Genomic DNA, 17,783 nt, shown 5'->3' on the forward strand with positions numbered 1-17,783 from the left:
CCAGCCAATTAGGCAGCCAACACAGTCATTTCCCAAATAACAAGCTTAAAAAACAAGCAAGCAAGCAAGCAAGACAACAAAAATTTAAATACCCACCCCCCCAAAAAAAAACCCAAACAAAAACCTCTCAACCCAACACTAAGAAATAGCTGAACTTTCAATGAAGGTACTAACTTGAGCCTTCCTTCACTCTCATTTTGTGAACAATACAGGCATTGAAGGTCTTTTCAGCTGATGATTTGAATGAAAGAGATGAGGTGCAGTACAACAGGTAAAAAATGCAGATGTTTGCTAATGTTTGTTAATACTGACAAATGCAACTCAAAGAAGACCAAGGACAGTTTTATAAATTAACAAAGGGTAAACAGACTTTCTGGAACAAAGAATAGGATCATTTCTGTTCTGAGATGAGCCTCGGATGTCCTTTCAACAGTAAAAGTCTCAGTCTTAAAAATTAATTGCGCCTACTTAAGCAAGAAAAAACAAGAAGAGAGAAGAGTTGGCTTCATGACAATAAGAATGGGCAGAAGTGATATTTGAAGTGATTAGCAATATCAATACATTACCTGAAAACACAATGTCATCCCCAGAAATATTAGTGATTTCAAAATCCAAAGTAAAGGACCTGAAGGCAAATTTATATCTGTAAAGATCCTTCTTGTCTGATACATATTCAATCAAAAACCAAAATGCATTGTTGAAAATCTAAAATCAGAAAGAGGAAAATAATGATTAATTTATGAAGATTTATTTACATTGCTTCTCATTATTGTTTCAAAACCTGTTTCCCTCTTCTCTTACCATGTATAAATGAAACCTTTAACTTCTCTAACAAATACTGTATCTGAAAATTAATCCCAACTGTAGGACTATAGTGCTTCAAGACAACAACAGAGACAAAACCTGTTTCATGCCTGGCTTATAAAAAAAAGAAAATAGGACTTATTATACAGTGTGTTTATCACCCAGAAACATCCTAGTTTATGTGTAGAGGGTTGATGACCTCATACTAGAGGACAGAAGAACATATAATTGCTATAATGACAATGGGAGTTCTAAACTTGAGGTTTCAGAATAGAGACAGGTAACTTAATGGGAATGCTTTCAGGATTAGGAAATACCACAGCATGGGAAGATTTGGCTCTATATTTATGCTTTGACATATTGATTCTCTTTAAAGAGCAGAAATCCAGTCTTTTCCTCCCCCACTCCTAGTAGATAGGAATTTTAGAGTGTGTTTTACAGAAACTAGTTTCATAATCTGAGTTTAAGAACATAGTAACAACTTACTGGAAAAGACAAGATTTTTATGTTTCATTGCCCTTAGTTTCAGATTTTTCTGCTTTCTGGAAACATATTTTATGTATTTTAATACTAATAAATATTTTGTTTATTTTTAAATTTGTAAAACTAGGAAAGAAAGAATACAGTAGATCCTTTCTTGTATTCAGAACAATTTTTCACTGTTTGTATTAAAGACAGATAATTTCCATATTTTCATCCTAGAATCACTGTTAGCTCAGTGCCTTTCATTTATCTAATTTATTTCTTTTTTTTTTTTTTCAGCTCTACATTGGTCTTCTTAGAGGAGGAGAAATTAAGTGATATATGTATTTATGACTACTGAATTTTTCTTTAGGTCTCAAAGTTTTGCACATACTTCACATGAACACCTGCATTTAAAATTTGTTTATTCCATTCCTGACTTCAAAGCAATTTTTTTTCCTGGTGGATTTGGCATGTAAATTACCTCTTTCATGAGTGGTGTACCTGTAATCATTCTTTATTAATTCTGTTATTGTGCTGAATTTTAGCTGGTGTCCAGCCCATGTATAAAAGTGCTAGTGTTCTAATTTTTAATATCAGTAATTACAAAAGATATTAAACCATTTTTTCTATTCAGTCTTCTAATATATGCATAACAGTCTAAACTGCATGAGCATTCTAGTACTTTGATGAAAATAAATGAATCTAGAGTATATAAAATATTGACTTTAGAAAAATCAAGTTATAGCAATATGATCAACATTTGCATACACATAAAGACTAGTGTATCTTCTATAAAAATGGATTTTTGCAATCTCTTTATAATATTGGAAAGCTATACCATAGAGATCTACAGAAAAGTGTAATGTTTTCATTATGTATCTTTAATTTATTGTGCATAGAGAGCAGAAAAGTTGAATAAGAATGGTGTAGTTTCAAGACACAGAGAAAACCAACCTGGAATACTGTGAATGAAAGAACTCATTACTGCTTCAGAAATATAAGCTGTAATAATGTTTTCCTGGTCCATCAACAATAGGCACAGAAAGCCAACATTAGACTTTTCTGCATTTCAGGTAGTATCTTTCAAATTCAACATGAAGTTTTCATATAAACACAGCTAATGCTTTCTGCCCCAAAGTATGCTAAACTAGATCAACAAAAAATAGACTCTATTTAGAATGTGCTACTCTGTGCACATTGAAGTTTCTCGTCTTAAAAAAAGATAATTATCATACAGTTGCAAGTTATGTAATTTGGGCTTACTCTTTATAATGAATGCCACATTCACAGTATGCAGGTGGTCCTTGCCAAGTGCACAGGCATTGTTTTGAAGAGGGTAATGACAACATTAAGCAGTTATCCAGCTTCTGTAGCTTTTAGATATGCACTTGTTCAAATTATTTGCTCACCTTGATGTTTTCTTCAGCTCTTTTAGCATCCTGGAGGCCAGGAGGACAATAAGCTACTTCCAATTCCTTCAAGGCTTTAGGAAGCTCATCCTTACTGCTGTAATTATTTATCACATTTCCAACAGCTCTCAGTATAGCTGTACCCTGTTCTATAAATCGAGAGCTTTCCTGAGGAAAGAGAATAAACCAACCATTGTTAGATTTTAAGATTTTCTTTGGTTTTCATTCTGGGCCATGACAGAAGACAAGCATTTTTTTCTCTGATGAATTACAAAACTTTTGGAATTCATTCAGTTGTTCTTAATATTATAAACTGTAAATCAATTATGTCTCTGATACTCAAAGCATATCAATTTCTCACTGATTTTAGCCAGTGAAATAAATAACAGGCACCATAAGATATATCTATTCATTGTTTTTTTTTTCCTTTATCATTAGTCCTAGGAAATTTAATCAAAAATAAGACCCAAATAGAGACTTTCTACTGCAGTGATAATAGTGTCAGTTGAAGTGCTCCGCATCTTCTGTTATGGAAGGACAAATTATCATTAGTATCCTGCTGAAAGCAATGATCAAATACATGCTGCCTAAAGCATCAATAATCTTCATCAGGATTTCTGTGCAAGAATGTGAACACTCCTGCAAATGACAGCCTGCAAAGAAGCTGCTTCAAAATAAAGTACAGGAAAAACCCAAGGATAAAATTCTGCTTTATTTTCTTGATGAGAAATACCTTTCATCCAAAAATTGAAGGCAAGGAGATAATACAGCCACAAGATATTTTTAATGATCCAACTTCTTATTTTTCAACTTTTTTATCACAATAAATATGATAGATTTGCAGAAGCTGTTTTAGGATCTATTATTAGGACCCAGAATCTATACTGCTATGTAAATTTGCTGTTACACTCACCTTTTAAAATGTTTTTGCACAAATGTTCTCTAGAAAATATATTCCCTCCCCTCAGGGTCTTCAACAAATATTTGGGCCTACTGCTTGCTAGAGAAACCTTGAAAATATGGATGACAGTGGTGTCTGGATTATGGACAATGAAGAACAAAAGCTGTAGTGATTTCTCCCCTGGGCCTTTTATCTCAGCTATGAAAAGTTGTTTGATTAAATGACTCATTTTACATATAAAAGCTGCTTTCAGACCTGGTGAGTAATATGTGATCTCATGGCACTAAACATACTTCACTGTTGTGAGGTTTTATTTAAACAGGCAGGTACTTTTTAATACTAATTAATATTTATACATGTATTTTATGACATGCCTCAAAGAGTGAGTTATACCTACCCTGACATATATATTTCAACAAAAGCAGTTTTCATATTTTATGCTGCACTTCTATGTAAACCACAATACTACCCCTATTTTAACTTACATATTTATGTAAAATAATTTTTGCACTATACATCCAGGACCTATTATGCTGTAAAACACATTTTTTTTTGCCCTTACCAATTTCATATTAAAATTAATACTATACCATTGAATATAATAACTCTAAATGGAAATCCAATACTACTTCACTTTAATTAGTAGTCAGAAAAACTGTTATCACAATGTTTGATTAGTCATTATGCACACCTTCTGAAGAGCTGGCATCACAGCATCCTCTTCTCCAAAGACACATGGCACCATGGTACACAGCTGAATGTGGTGCCCTATGGGACAAGTTACTGTGAAGAGCAGGATGTGTCGCCTAAAATCAATAAAAAACCCAAACAAACAACTTTTTTTTTTTAAATTGCAACAATTCTTAAGGTTTTTCTTTCACGCATTTGGCAATATCATTGTCAGAATTGTATTTAGGTGAAGAAGCTTATCCAGGCCACAGCTTCAACGTGTTAACCAGAGATTCAGCAATGAGAGCAAGAAAGGAGAGTTCATGCCCCCCAGATAGACTGGTAGTTTTTAATTACATCTTCTTTTGACTGAAATTTAAAGGCTCCTTAGCCACTAACAGACAGTGGGAAGAGAACACCTTCCATGCTTACCAAGTGACTTCTCTTTTGGAATGAAATGGGGGAGTGCTCAATAAGCCCATTTGTCTCCCACACCTTTTGTAAATTAAATCTGACTTTTGTCTCGCACTGGAGTAAAGAGGATCAAAGGCGGGAAGCTTATAAATTTGAGTTGATGGTATCTCTGTTAGCTTTGAAATTTACAGGTGCAAAAAGATACACATTTTTGGCCCCCTACAGTACAGAGAGATACAGCTCTTAGAACTGCGCTGAGCAAATACATGTAAATCCAGAACTAGATGTGAATGTAGTCTATAGACATAATAATAACTATTCCAGTTTTAGTCTGAATCAAATCAATAAGACCTCTATTAAAGATCTGACTTAATTTCAGTATGCTAGAGTTGTGTATTTTTTTCTTTGCCTATTGTGTACTTTCTTTCTATGCCTATTTATTTGACATCTTACTTAATTTTTAAAAATACATTTTGTTTCATCTCTTTGAATTTTAACCGATGATTTTCTCTTTTTGGGAAAGTAGAAGGCCTCAGTTAGTTAGGCAGGAATATTATGCTTATGACAGGACATGAAGATGTCATTTTCCTGGTTTCCCTGGAAGGGTTTTCAGAAAATAACATATCAAGGGCTCTTGCTTTTTATCTATTTCTTTATTTTAAACAATCAGCCAATGTCCCACACTGAATATTTAGAGTTACATGCAAAAAGAAAAAATCATATTAAGCAATATGTGAATGGGAAGTAAGATATGCAAGACTTCATGAATAATTTCCCCTGTCATGTTTCTTAAATCCTTTTTCAAGAAAACCATTGAAACCTCCTATGGTAGCATCATGCTTTTACAGTTCCACTAAGAATGCTAATTCTTACATTTTTCTTGCTACTCCAGGGAATATTTCAAATCATTCTAGTTAGAAATGCTTTTAAGTAGGAATTTGTAGGAATTTAAATATATTTTCTAGCAAGTCAGTGTGATTTTTCTTGTTAAATAGTCCTAAGTAAGAGTAAAGAACTCAGAATTGTTATAAAAATATTGGTAAATTCACAGTAATTTGGCAGTCTTACCAAATCCTAGCTATCAACCAGTCTTATACTCCCAAAACTTATGTTTTAGAAAATAAACTTTACTGGGTTACTGTGTAAACAATCATTTCAAGCCTTAACTAAAGAGTCAGGACAGAAATGAAGTCTCATACATACCCAACAGGAAGATTTACCACAGTAGCTTTGGTTGCAGATGTCTGCATTTTTAACACGAGTTCTCCAGGAGCCACAGATTTCCAAGAGAAATATTCAACCCTCAGCACACCTGTTGAACATTCTTGTTGAGTACCTAGGTTAAGAAAACAAAACAAAACAAAACAAAACACTACCCACATAATATGGAGAGGGTGAATAAAATTCAGACACACCTGTGCAGAATCTGCACCTACTTCACAATCATTAAAATATTCATTTAGGTTTTGCTAACACAGAAAAAACCAGTCACTTAAAATGCATCGGTGGTACAAAGCATGGCTTATTTGTACTATTTGCTAGAAAAGAATGGTTATAAAATGTGTTATTAAGATGTTTACATCTGATGCCTTGAGAGGCTATGTAGAGCAGAGGCTAGATGGTGTTAAAGAAATAAAGTAGGTATTTATTAAAAGCTTAGGGTATCACATCAGGCATCTTCCAAATCACTTAAGGCTGCTGTAAAAGTCCAAACAAATCCTTTCTGTCCACATGAAAATTAAGTAAATAGCCATAAAAATATGGCTATTTATTTAATATTTAATTAAATAAATATAATTATTTATATTTATTTACATGTATAGCTTACAGTTTAATCATCTTAACAGAATGGTCAGTTTGCTTTTTTGAAGCATGCTTTTAGTTCTCTCTACTCCACTCTAGATGCATTAAATTACATCCATGTCAAGTGTTTAAATATCTGATTAACCTAAGCCAACTATCATAAAATGCCATCACTGTCCTGAATTCCACTCTATGTTTTTAATGAAATACAAGGAATTATTTAAATCATTCAAGTTGTTAGGTTTTGAAAAATCCAACTTAGGATTGGGGCTTATTGTGTACCAGTTTAAAAATAATTTCAGAAAATTACTTTTGTTATATTGCTGTTTTTGCTGCATTGTGATCAGCTAAGGCATAAAGTAGCTTGCAAGAATGGAATTTGTAGAAAAGAAACCACAAGAAACACAAGAAAATCCATTCCAGAAATATACAGATGAAAAGCTTCCAGCAAATTATAACAAACAGAAAAGGGATTCTTTCATGAAAATTCTCATCATCAATGAAATAATGATCAAGCATGGCTTGAATATTAGTGTATTTCTTAAAACCAATTTGACTATTTCAAACTATTGCTAAACTTTCAAACTGCCCAATTAAACAACAGATAAACACAACAGCACAAGCATATTCAAGAATGGGAAAACACAACACTGACATGTGCTTCTGTGTGTTGGCCTTACCTTCAGTGACATACCAGTGTACTAACGCAGAAAAGCTAACCAGCATTTCAATGGGCATCACACTGTCCACAAGTAAATAATAGAAGACTTCCTCATCAGAAGACTGTATAGAAAAATGGACATTTGTTCATTCACTTGCACTTAATGCTGTCCAACTGGCCTTATCAAAGTAGGAGTAAGATTTTAGATATGGTGACTTAAGGTATGGTATGGGAAGTAAGCAATTAATTGTCACTACTTCCAAATTTCAGAACAAGTCATTTAAGCCCAGAGCCTCATGCTGCATGTAAAATAGTGTTCACTTAAGAAATAAAAGGAAACAGAACTTTTTTTGCATGAGAATATATCTACTTTTATATTATACTGTCATATGTACCAAAATGCAGTACTTTTAACTGCCAAACAATAATTAACAGAAGACCAAAAATTTTGGGTTTTGCTGCAACTTTCTGATTCTAATTAATTACAGAAAACTTAAAAGAAATAAGTACTCTTTGAATTTGTAGATATGAGTGATCCTCCCTTACAAAGGGGTTTTTCTCCTACAAATCTCTATGAGGACAAAATCTTTCTCTCTTAACTTTAATACATTATTCCTATGCCAATATTAGAAACTATAGAATGATTCTATTGCTCCTGGTAATTCTTCAAAATCTTATGGTGAATGAGCTTCTTTCTTCAGAACTATTACAGTACAGGTCTTCCTGGATATTCCAGAGCTATATAAATCCATTTTTTGGGTATATATATCCTCCTATCATAATATGAAAATGTTCTTTTATAAGCATGATACAGAATTTACCTAATACTGTAAACATATAATCTCTTTCAATGTTAGAAATTGAAATGGTTTTACAGCAAAGGGTTAGGGGTTTTTTTGGCACAAGAGCACACAGGCTTACACAGTCTTAATGCTGATTATGGCTTACAAAAGTATATCGTGCAGTCATTAGGAAAATTTCTTGTGATGTGATTACAGAGAGGTGGGAAATTGCAGGTATACTGCAATTATGGAGCATTAATCCATGTAGTTAATCTTCTCAGTACAGGATTTTACATGAACTTCACGCCTGGAGTTTACATTTTTGTACTCTACAATTACACTTCAGATACACTATAAAATAGGAGCTGGGACAGGACATTCAAGGATGTTGAATAACCTCCTGATAATATGAACTAATGGCAGGTTTAGAGAAATTCCATTATTCAAATGTAACTAGAGAGTATTTCTAAATCCCCGCAGCAGGGTGCTGTAAATAGCAAAAAGACTTAGCATTTACAGAGAAAATGGAGTGTTATGCTAAACATACTCACAGTTTGGATTTTAGGTAACAGGGGAAGATGAAGGAGAATTGAAGAGCAGATTGTGTAGCTGGATCATCATTAAATTCAATTTAGGCATCAAATTGTGAAGAGGTAGTTTTAAATCAAAATAAAGAGTGTTGGAGATCTGATTCACTATCATTTTTCTTCACATAAGCCATTTTTTTGTTATTGTGCAGTAGCTTTCCACAGCATTTTTCCTTTTCTTAAACACATATATATAATGCTACATATTTTCTTGCAAACATACATTTGTATTGACTACAGTAATCTTAATGCATTATTATTTTTCAGTAATAGCAGTTCTGTATGCTCTACCAGTATCCTTTAGGATTATATGTATTATCTAATTATGTAAGACTTTAAAAAGAAAAAGAAAGCACAATACAGTCATTTACCTTAAAACTTGTCTTCTGATAATTATAAGCATATATATTTGGCTTGTGGAAAACATACAGCCTCCTAAGAAGAATATAAAATTGAAATATAAGATATTTATGAGTGTAAGAAAATAATCAGCAGATATTACATAGTTTAGGTAAATGCCTATTTCATAGCACAAGACATTTATTTTACTTTCACAAGTCAGACTCACGGCGATTCCTCAAAAATGGTTCAACACTTTTGGTTATAATAAAGGTGAATAAGTTTAATCTCCAGAGAAAGCAGCTGAAATTAATTCTTATATTTGCTGCATTTCTACACTTTTCCATTGGAGGTCAGCCCACTAATTAGTTTATTTTCAACCTGTAAATGGTAACATGCTAATATTACTCTAAAACATCCATACCCACATAAAAATTACTGGAATGAAGTTTTGTACAAAATATAACTGAAAGATGGACTATTTTATATATTTTATTAATGGTTTTTTTCAGTCCTGTGCTGTTTGCAGATCTTCAGAAAGCTGTATAGTTCCTGACTACAATTTTTTCTGATTTTGATTTCACCAAGGGAGGCATAAGTGGCTTCAGCTTTAATTGAGGATGGAATCAGATCTGAATCAATGCTGTTGTTACTCAGGAACTTCACAGAAATCCTGATCTACTGCTGGCATATCAATTCCTACAATGACTGAAATATTCCTCACTTCTCAAAGTGATATGGACTATGAACATTCTTCTTATTTTCAGCGTATTAGAGTGGTAGGCATGACAGAGAAGGAAAAGCTTTCAACTGAACAGACATGTAAAATCAAAATCTTAGGTGCCTAATTTTTTCTGAGGGATAAATTCTTCAAAGGTCAATGAAGATGCTCTGTTAACAGCTACTTTATCAGTTGACTGTGAAAATAAACTCTCACTCATTTAGAGATAAGAAACTGACAAATGTTTTTTGCCTTAATTAGTATTAATATTGGTCTACAAAAGGTCAACAGTACTTTAACATTTGGCTAATAAGGTAGAAAGTTCTTATTTCACATTCTCTCTATGTGACCAAGACTTTTAAAGGAAATTAAACTGCTTGTGATACTTTTTTTTTCTGAATGTCCTATCTTCCTGGACCTAGGACTACCTAAAAGTAGCATGGAAATCTTAACAAGGTCTAAATTGATCTATGGCTTTTTATTCCTAAATTTCCTGTACTGCTGGCTGGTGTAAAAGTTATACATTCTTCTTTATAGAGTCAGTAGAATTTAAACACTTATTTATGAAAATAGAAGCTTCATAAAGAAACCTCAGTTACACATTCAAACAAGAAAAGAACTGGGTGAATTTTCTCTGATAAAATTACTTCCCTCAGCAATCTTATATTCTCTAAAGGATCTAAAGGATATGTATTGTACCAGGCTCCTTAAATCTGAAAGACAGAAGCTGAAGATATGATGCTACAAGTACACTAGCTTTTTTATGTTTTCAGAGGCATAAATGCCTTGGAACTATAGTGAAAAGGGAGTGAGACAAAACATCTAATTGATCAAGCAAAGCTATACTGATGGCAACAGATTTCAACAACATTTTTTTCTTTAGAATTGCGTTGTCTTGATGCAGACTGTGCCTGTCCAGTGCCTCATGGGTGGTAAAAGCACCTAATTGCCACAACACTCCATGACCTACAATCTTCCACCTCAGCTGCAGTCTGACAGCTGCTTTATGGAGCGGGTGTTGTGTTCTCCACTGTATTCTGGAGGACACACCCAGGGCACAGAGCAGGGCTGCAGCCACAGACCCTCAGCTGTCAACAGGGACAGTACATATGGTCTGAAGAGTAACCTTGAAGCCACCCTGAAAGGCAGGATAGCTATACAAAGAAGACCTGTTATGATGATGCAATTTTTATATAGCCATGTTTTGAATTTTACCATTGTTATACAGTATATTGTATGGAATAAAACCCAAACCCTCTATTCCTTACTGAAAACAAATACAGAAGTCTTCAAAGGTAATCCAGGTTTCCCTGGAAACTGAAATCTTTTCTGATGCTGTTTCATCCTTTGATTTAGTCCCAGTCTGGCTCTTCGTATCCATATCAGCTCTTTCTGACATTTGTTTTGTATCTAAACTGATATTGTCATGTTCTTCTGCAAAGATAAAAAGACACACAGAACCAATACAATGACAATATGAAATTCAAAGTAGTATCATTCTTAAAAATTACCCTAAAATTACAAGAAAATTATGCATACATCAGTTATTATGCATACAGTTTAAAACTAAAAGCTATCCCACTAACCTAAATAACTCAAATGGTGACTGAAGCAACTCTATACAGAAATTAAGGGTTTGAATCTGCAGCTGCTTAAGTAGTTTGCCTCAATAAACTACCACATATTGAACTGCACCCTAGAATCTTCAAAATCAGCTCGTTAGGTATACATACATATGATTTCAGCAAACCTAAATTCATCTATATAAAGAAAAATACATCCTCTTGTCCAAAGCTTCTATTCAGTGAAAGGCTAATGAGGCAGCATTTTACAACGCACAGAAAAAAATATAGAGAAATTTGGAGGACACAAAGGCCTAGCCTTGCCTCTGATACTTAGTACCTCTATGATGCTACTCACACAAATCAAACTACTTCTACACAGAAACAGATTTGTACTAAATCACATCAGAAAATGAGAATTAATGTCAGATTCATGCCAAAATATTAACACGTAGCCAGGTTTTGCAATCACTCACTAACTTTTTGTGTTGTAATGTAACTTTCTCTACATTTATTCTCTGAGATTCATATAAGTAGTTACTGCAAATCTTTGAACTGGCCCAAAAAGAAGTTTTGAGATAGCTCAACAACTGAGAACAGAAGAACTGAACAGCTATTAATTTAGAATGCTTTCTGAGGAAAAAAGATGAGGTAATATTCAAACATAAGGTATAACAAATGAGAAAGCTATTAGAAACATACATAATTTATATATAAATGTGCTTTGCAATATTTCATTATCACCAATACACACATAGCTAATGTGTGGCTCTAAATTAGTTTGCACCTATTTTTCAAGAACTGAAAGAAATGCACCAAAGGCCTTTTTCCTTTCTTTCAACTATGGAAAAACTACCTGAAAGCTGAAAAATCGAGACTTCCTCTTCCTCTTCCTTTAAGTTAGCACGGGTGTTAGACTTCTAGTAAAATGACCACAGTGCTCTTATTTTTAAGAGCCTCTTATTTTTCTGACCAAATCCTTCAAGCTTTCAAAGTAATTAAAAAATGTGGTATTAGTTTTGAAAAAATTTTGAATACTCTTCAAATAGTGATGTAAGACATATTTCAAAGGAACACACATTAAAATGAAAGCTGGTTTTTGGTTCTTTTTTTGCAATTTTTCAGGAAAAAAAAAGAAAATACTATAATTCACAGTTGTTTAAAAAGAGCTCTCTGTACAAAATCTACTGTATGTTTCTGGAGAGTAACTTATGAGAAGTGTTTGAATTTTTTTTGAACACAAACCTAAAGATTTTAAGTAATTATATATACTATTAGCAGTTCTTTGAAATCTTTTACTGTAAAACCAACACCCATAAATAAGTAAGACTGCTGATATATGTCCATGAGGATTAGCACTGACACCAAACAACATGGGAATGGTAAAAATCTGACTATAAACTTTACACACACTTACCTTTACTGAGTACCTCTGCATTTTGTTGCAACAAGGGACTGGTCTTCTATACAGTGAAAAAACAAAACAAGGAAAAGTAATGATAGTGATTATAATCTTGCATTATTTTGTGAGAGAAAATACCTGATTTTGGGGCAGTCCTTCCAGAGACAGAGAAACAAACTGGTAAGTTATCATCATGGGTTTGGGCTGGGTTTTTAAAAGAAAAATAAAAGTAGCAAATTTCATCATAATACCTACATACATATCAGCAACAGACTGATGTTTTTTGATGTTTTTCTAGAGCAGTACATGTCATTTGCAATGTGAGATAAAAGCTGTTTCATATACCACTTCACTATTAAAACAATGTTCTTTGATATTACTGGTTTTTGACAATAAAGTACGTTTTATTCTAAGAACTAATATTCCTGTTCTACAACCAATTCAATTTTTTTTCAAAGGCAAATATTAAAGCCTATAAAAGCTATTACAAACAAATTTCCAACCTTCCTTTCATCCCAGGTCTCCCTTTACCCAGATTTGTCACCCTTCTCCCCACCCAAACTCCTCATATACACCTCATATATCTTCACATGTGTTAAAGGTGCTGATGCTGAAGCTGGTGGCACTGACCAGGCCAGCAGCTGGACATACATAGTGATTTTCTGTTCTGCAGTTCAAAGAAGAGCTGTGGGAGCTGTGCTGACTTGGAGCTTTTATGCTTTTTCAGTACAATCAAGAAATATATTTTGAGGGGCAGACAGACATAATTTAGACAGTCTGAGTTAGACTGGATAGCAGGTCACAACAGTACCTAAACCTTGCACAAGGTGATTGTGCTGGAAATCCAGGTCTACCTCAACTCTCCTATTACAGACTACCCTGCATACACTATGTGAAGGGACCCATGAATGCTTCCTTAGAGGAAAACCTCATGGCTTCCTACTTTAATTTCTAGATCCAGTAAAAGGCTCCCTGCAGCATTTTACAAAATCTCTATGGGCTCAGGACATGGGAACAGGCTCAGGAATCTCACCTCTGGCAAAATTTTAGGTGTTTCATATTGTCTGAATTTACAAAGGAAAGAGCTGAGCAAATAAACTACGGATTTAAGAGTCTCTATCCCAAAGCTGGAAGTGGCAAATAATTTAATGCACATAATTTAACTGTAATATTGTTTATTATGGAAATTTGGAAGTCTCATTTTTGCACAGCACAAATCTGAAATTCTATTCTCAGTCTGTTATGGACTTTTGTGTTTTTTGGATGTTCATGAGTCAAAGCTGGGGACAGATCTAAAATTAAGAGCAATTAAGAGAAAAAATAAGACACTGCTGAAATTGTTAACACTTGGGTTAAGAATTTAGTAATGGAAATATATTGTGTTTTACAGTTATTTTTAAAGATTAATTTTTTGTTTTTCTATGAGCTGAAAAGGACACATCTTGCATGTACTTCAGCTCCTGTTGGCAGAACTCAGTACACACAACTGTTCAGAACAAGTCAAGCTGTGATCCCTTCTCATGTCCCATTGAGAGTCATGTCTCAGCATACAGGTCTAAAAATCACACGGACTATCTCTTCCCTTTAAAATGTTACTTCAGAAGTACACATACACAGAGCTGTCATATTTCTCCATGTGAGCCTACAACTTTCAAAATTCCAATGCTGCCAAATTTCTTGTGGGAGTCACAGGACTTACCAAACAGATGCATGTCAGCTGTACAATTTATTGAGTTTCTTCTCAGAAATTCTGGGCATGTCCAAAGTATAAAAGGTACAAGATCTACAATATAAGCCTTGGAGACTGCAACTCTGTCCAACAAGTCTTGCACTTTCTGCCCAATATACTGCTCATGGACAGTACACATGACCCACACTTCTAGTATGGACATGAGGCAGCTTAATATAGAGCTACTTTGTCAGTACTAACAGCTGGCAGCAGGAAAGCCTGGAAAGATACAGAAAATCCTCAAAAATGGCATCAACAGAATTTGCAGTAAAGAAGGAGAAGGTGCCCAGGAAAATCTGGATTCTTAGTAGCTTCATGCAGTCTGAACTGTGAAACCAGTCTAACCACAGCTGTGTAGAGACTCCCATAGGCTCATTTACTCAGTTTTTGGAGCACAAGCATAATACAGTCAAAAGCTGCCTGCTCTTTCAATGGTATAGGATGTGTTCATCTACCTAATCTTCACTGACTTGGAGACAACACGAGTGTCAAGAAAGTTCTCACTCTTTTATACTATTGCTTCATGTACTGTGCCTAAGACATTGGCACAGAAATAGAAAATAAAGTCATTTTTCCTCTGTAATGAACGCGCATTGTCTGAAAAGTCAGCTCTGCTGCCACAGTATCTTATAAAGAAATAAATCAGAAAATACTTAGATCCAGCTGTGAACATGGAATGATGCACACAGATTCTAGGAGAAATAATTATTCTTCCTTCAATGAATGGCAAATCTGAATGAAAAATCTGTAGATGACTTAAAAATACAATTGATCATCTCTTAAATTTCATAATCATTAATGCATATTTGTAAAAATAATTGTAATTCATAAATTTATAGCTATCTTGTAATGTTCAAGGTTTCAATTCATATTTTTCAGCCTCCTAACACTAGCCAGATTTTTATTTTATTCAAATCTAACAAAAAGTAAGTTTTAAAATTTATCTGATATTCTTATAAAAACAGTTGCCATTTCTATTGTACAAATTATGCATGGCAAAACTTAACATACCAGTTACTCTGTGAAAAAAGCAGCCTTCTTAAAAAAATAAGCTTTCTAACTATAAGTGCAAGTGAAGGAATAAAGTTTCAGGTACACTTCTTTAAGATAAAAAATCCATTTAAATTCCTTCAAAATGACAAAGATGACCAAAAATATTTCTTAAGATCTAAACCTGTATTAAATTTCAGGTTTGACATTCACCTGAGAGTTATATCATCAAAGGGTTTTGCATCTATAGTCATTTGGGGAGCCTTTTTTTTATTCCTCAGTCACTGTGTTCACTAAATGGAATATCAGTTCTCATTTTACCTGTAATGTGAGGGTAGGTAACAGAGGTGGGTTTTGAAAAAAGGAAATGTTACAAAAGAGCAAACATCTGCAAAGCTGTACACACACTGAGATATAGAAATAGCTTAAAAATACGGGATTACAAATTTGGCACCTCTTTTACTCAGTCTGTAATGTTGAAGCTGCCCAATATGCATGTGCAAGTAGGTAATTGTGGGCCCATTAAAGTGTCTGTGTACTACAAATGTCTAAATGCCTCTTCTCAAGTCTCTCTTCTCATTCATGTGCCTTATATGTCATGTGTAATTTTTCCCTGAAAATAATAAGCAGGGAATTTCCATTTCATGCAGGGTGAAGTAATTTACAAAATGATAACATTTGTAAGGAAAATAGATTTGTTTTATTTCTTACCTAGCTCTCCTGGTGACTCAATACCAATTCATAGCACTTAGGAAATACAACACAAGAAGGATTGGAGAGAAAAGAAGTAAAAGCTTGTTATGACACAACAGTCAGTAACATTTATGGGGAACATGAAAAGAGCACACAACAGAGCATGCAGATTAAATAAAATGGTATCAGTTACACACAAGAAGATAATGGACAGACTGAATCAAAAAACATGAAGGAAACATGAGCATTGAAGAACAAGTTTTTTGTATGGTGTCACTGGGACAGATTGGAGACTCTAACACTTTTGTGCCAAAAATTAGCATTGCCAGGGAGCTTGACACTGAAGTAGCCAAAAAGAGAAATATGAGTGTTCTGCTTAAGACATATGAACGTAGCAATCAGGTCAGTATATTAAAATATCTAGTAGCCATTGCACATACTGATGGTAAACATTTCTGGTTTTCTTGCTTTGCATTTCCTCAAACAGAACACATAGAGCTTTATTCTCAATGGAATTGGAGATAACTTCTATCAAAAAATTCATCCCAATGAAGAATATTCAAGTAGGCTTTTGAATGGCAGATCTACAAGGAAACATCTATCTACTCCAGGATAATCTTTTTCTCTGAAGTGTTTGACAAAATTACTGTTGCAGAAATCTGCAAGACTGTGCAATTTATATATGATGACAGTTTTGTTTTTTTCCTGGCCACAAAATACTTTCGCATGGATTTCAATGTGTGCTACACTTATAAATTACTTACCTTCCTATTGAACAAGAATAAAAGAGAGCCTCTCCATATAAGAATTTGGCTCTATGTTATGGAGTTTTTAAAAAAAATTGACAAAATGCATTTTCTTAAGAACAGTGATTCAAGATCAATTTAACTGCCAAAATTAGCTATTTTAAAATATTTTCCCTAGTGCAAATCCAAATGCTACCAGGACTGTAAAATCAGTGAATGGGAAAGTCAGAGAAAAAAAAAATTTCAAAAATTCAATAATGAAGCATTTCTATATTTCAGCATGAATACTTTGAGGACATGAGGGATAATGGCATGTCTTTCAACTTCATATTTTTCAAAGAAGGTACATCTAGCTTCTAGAATTTTGTCTTTCATGTATCATTCGTCTCTGTTTCTGTGACAACAGACCTTAGGAACAGTGAATCAGATATTCAGTAGAGTTACTCCATGCAGTTTACATTAGAGAGAATTGAAATATGCCAATTTAAACTTGTTGAGCATCTGGCACAAGAGGTGATTGAATTTCAGTCAGCTTAAAGCATAGAACTGCTGTATCCCAAAGATTTACCAAATCTGTATCAAAGGTTTTAAAGCTGATGTCTCCTGACTAGTAATCACACAGTTTAAAATGGAGACAAAGCTATTTGCATTCAGTATGTTGCAATACAAAATTCTAAAAATTAGTAATAATAAAGTGAATTTGGGATATCAAAAAGTTTCTCTTTCAGTGTTTGCTTTTTTAATCACTAATTGATTTGTTTTTAAAAAGTATATATTATTATCTCAAGTTTAAAAACTACAGAAAGCAAGCTCATCCTTTATGTATTTGTGAGAGGTATCCACATAATTTTGTTGATGAAAAGATTTAATATGTGAAAAAAAGGAGATTGCCCTCCAAGTTAAAAACCACTTTCTTCTCTAATCTGTAAAAATGAAGTTCTCCTTGCATACTATAGCTATTAACAGGCATAGAATTTTTCAACTGAAGTTTAAATTGAGGCAAAAGTAAAGTTCATGTGCAAGTCAATTAGCTGTTCATAACATCTTACATTCCATGTCTGAATCAGATTGCCCTGCCTACATACCATCCATGTCTTCTTCCAACC

At 33.7% G+C, this 17,783-nt stretch overlaps 1 protein-coding gene across 1 annotated transcript in view; it reads right to left on the reverse strand.

Moving 5' to 3' along the window:
• Positions 1 to 17,783, reverse strand: part of ADGB (androglobin) — a 98,910-nt gene that overhangs the window by 37,195 nt on the left and 43,932 nt on the right. Inside the window, exons 13-20 of the mRNA XM_036381260.2 lie at positions 12,535 to 12,580; positions 10,824 to 10,989; positions 8,867 to 8,930; positions 7,146 to 7,248; positions 5,866 to 5,998; positions 4,271 to 4,385; positions 2,679 to 2,846; positions 567 to 705 (exon numbers count right to left, since the gene is read on the reverse strand). Of these exons, the coding sequence (XP_036237153.1) occupies positions 567 to 705; positions 2,679 to 2,846; positions 4,271 to 4,385; positions 5,866 to 5,998; positions 7,146 to 7,248; positions 8,867 to 8,930; positions 10,824 to 10,989; positions 12,535 to 12,580 (934 nt within the window). The remainder of the gene's footprint in view (positions 1 to 566; positions 706 to 2,678; positions 2,847 to 4,270; positions 4,386 to 5,865; positions 5,999 to 7,145; positions 7,249 to 8,866; positions 8,931 to 10,823; positions 10,990 to 12,534; positions 12,581 to 17,783) is intronic.

The sequence above is a fragment of the Molothrus ater genome, chromosome 3 (genome assembly GCF_012460135.2).
Source record: "Molothrus ater isolate BHLD 08-10-18 breed brown headed cowbird chromosome 3, BPBGC_Mater_1.1, whole genome shotgun sequence".
Taxonomy (NCBI): Eukaryota; Metazoa; Chordata; class Aves; order Passeriformes; family Icteridae; genus Molothrus; species Molothrus ater.